The 968-nt window shown below is 63.8% G+C and overlaps 1 protein-coding gene across 1 annotated transcript in view; it reads right to left on the minus strand.

The window, feature by feature from the left end:
* Window positions 1-596: 596 nt before the first annotated feature.
* Window positions 597-968, minus strand: part of CFAP46 (cilia and flagella associated protein 46) — a gene marked incomplete at its 5' end in the record, with an annotated part of 70,978 nt that continues 70,606 nt past the window's right edge. Inside the window, 2 exons of the mRNA XM_011372605.1 lie at window positions 597-730; window positions 837-963. Of these exons, the coding sequence (XP_011370907.1) occupies window positions 597-730; window positions 837-963 (261 nt within the window). The remainder of the gene's footprint in view (window positions 731-836; window positions 964-968) is intronic.

The raw sequence follows: 968 nt of genomic DNA on the forward strand, positions 1-968 counted from the left end.
TCACCTGTGTCCTGGGACCCGGGAGCCTCAGCCACCTGCTGACGCCCGTCCACTCCCTCGCACGCACTCATTCACCTCCGTCCATCATCCACACTCATCCGTCCACACACTCATCCATTCGCTCACTCGCTCGCTCAAACGTGTTTGTTGTTGGGAGCTGCATCCTGCACACAGTGGGCCACGTGATTTCTAAATTTCAAGCTCCTTTTGTGTTGCGAATCCTTAGTTTCGTGATTTTAATCTCTCTGGGATAAACCTCAGCTATGGGGGACCACCCTTGAGCACCCCGGCAAAGCCACCACCGAGTGCTGCGTCTAAGTTTCCACGCCAGTCTCCGTGTGTGGGGCTGTCACCGTGGCTGTCACCGTGGCTGTCACCGGACGTGGACATCAGGGTGCACCCTGGGAGGAACAGCGCTGGTCCCCGCCCCCAGACCGCACACCTGGGCTTCTGGGACGTGTGTGACTTGAACGGTTTTAAAGACAAACGTGCAGACCGCTGACGGGCGTGTGTTCCCTGACCGGGCCTCACTGCCCGCCCGAGGGTCTGGGTCAGCAGGTGGCCTGGGCACAGGTGGGGCCTCGGACCCGGCAGGGCTACGGGACCATGGGGCCAGGCGGCCGCAGCGCGGGGGGCAGGGTCCAGATACCGTGGCTGACCATTTCCTCGGCCTGCATCTTCTGAAGGAGACGGACTGCTCTCCCGGTCGGCTTGCCAGCTGCCAGCAGATCTGGGGAGAAGCCTCCGCTCAGAGGGGCGTGAGCGCGGCGGGCTCCCGCGGAGGCCTGCAGGGCCTGGGGCGGCCTGGGGCGGCCTGGGGCAGCACGCTCACTCACTTTCCCACAGGACGCGGGCCCGCAGCGCGTTGTCCTGCAGGACTGTCGGCCACTGGTTTGCCAGGATGCTCTTGACGCCCACCAGACTCAGAAGGATGGCGGTCTCGATGGGGTCCTCCAAGGACAGCTGGA

This window comes from Pteropus vampyrus, unplaced genomic scaffold, assembly GCF_000151845.1.
Source record: "Pteropus vampyrus isolate Shadow unplaced genomic scaffold, Pvam_2.0 Scaffold211, whole genome shotgun sequence".
NCBI lineage: Eukaryota > Metazoa > Chordata > Mammalia > Chiroptera > Pteropodidae > Pteropus > Pteropus vampyrus.